The sequence below is a fragment of the Anneissia japonica genome, unplaced genomic scaffold, assembly GCF_011630105.1.
Source record: "Anneissia japonica isolate Jap-2015-1 unplaced genomic scaffold, ASM1163010v1 scaffold106361_len1205_cov150, whole genome shotgun sequence".
NCBI lineage: Eukaryota > Metazoa > Echinodermata > Crinoidea > Comatulida > Comatulidae > Anneissia > Anneissia japonica.
The window spans coordinates 1-1205 of NW_022742108.1; the positions used below are offsets into that span (position 1 = coordinate 1).

Genomic DNA, 1205 nt, shown 5'->3' on the forward strand with positions numbered 1-1205 from the left:
AGTATTAGTATCAAGCGATTGCAGCATGTCACATAGTTTTTCTCTGTATGTGTCAGTTGGATCGGACGGTAATGTGGTATATGTTGATACATCGGATAGCTGTCGATTTATTTCATTGCTATACATATCAGTATCAAGAATCGTGATAGCACCGCCCTTATCAGCTTGCTTAATAGTAATGGTGGTATTCTGTCTGAGTTCTTTAATGGCCGTGCGTTCATTTTTCTTAAGGTTGTCATTCGAAATTTGCTTATTAGGTTTTACATCAATAATATTGTTTTGAATGAACATATCCAGGTGCGATTTGGCAGCGTTCACAAAGTTATCTATATAAGTGTTCCTGTTGCTAGGTGGTGTCCAACGTTTCTTGTCATTTTTTGTTGTCTCTCTCCTATTGCAACGTGCATTGCCTTGTTTTTCTGAGTTATTAAGTGGTGCATCTTTGAAATACTCTTTGAGTTGAATTCTCCTTGTAAAGTCATCCAGATCAGAGCAGAGATTAATTGGATCAGACTTGCGGGTTGGACAATATGATAAGCCCTTCTGTAGGACGGATATTTGGTCTGTCGTTAAGTCGCGATTAGATAAATTAGCAATAATTGTTGGACGGCTGTCATTATCGTTAGCAGTAGTTTTCGGGAAGCAACTAAATAGAGCTGAATTAGGATTGTCACATAGCCCTCGCAGTAGTGGATCTCTTCTAGACAACTTCTTGATTTTTTCACGTTTAGATCTGAAGCATTTGTGGAGCTCTTCATTATATGTAGAGTATAGAAAGTTGTTGATTTGCTTACCATCATTCCTGGATACAAGTTTTGATAGTTGATCAGTGACATTGGCGATGTCCTTATTTATTCTGTGCTGATTATTGTATGCGTCATCAGTTGCGATTTGTTTTTTAGAAGCCTCAAGGATGATCTTGTTGCTTTTACTTGGTCTTGAAGATGTGTTCAACAGTGGGTTCTTGATTAACAGTCCATCTGGTATGAGATCTAATTTTTTACACTGTTTCAAAAATACGATATGTGATCTTGTATGTGCCAATCTACAGTGCAAATGCTCTAGTTGTCGTCTTACGTGCAAGGTTTCGCCGTCAATACGAGGTCCAAAATTTAAATTAGGCATCAATGTGATTGGGGGACGTATGTTCCGGTCCTATCATATGTAGTGAGACTGAGAACAAGTAACAGAAAACGAGGGTTGAC

The 1205-nt window shown here is 38.3% G+C and overlaps 1 protein-coding gene across 1 annotated transcript; it reads right to left on the bottom strand.

Moving 5' to 3' along the window:
* Positions 1 to 32: 32 nt before the first annotated feature.
* Positions 33 to 1125, bottom strand: LOC117118940 (the record flags this gene model as incomplete). The annotated part of the gene is made up of 1 exon (XM_033263673.1): positions 33 to 1125. A coding segment is annotated over exon 1 (1093 nt), but the record flags the coding sequence as incomplete, so codon positions are not given.
* Positions 1126 to 1205: the final 80 nt, after the last annotated feature.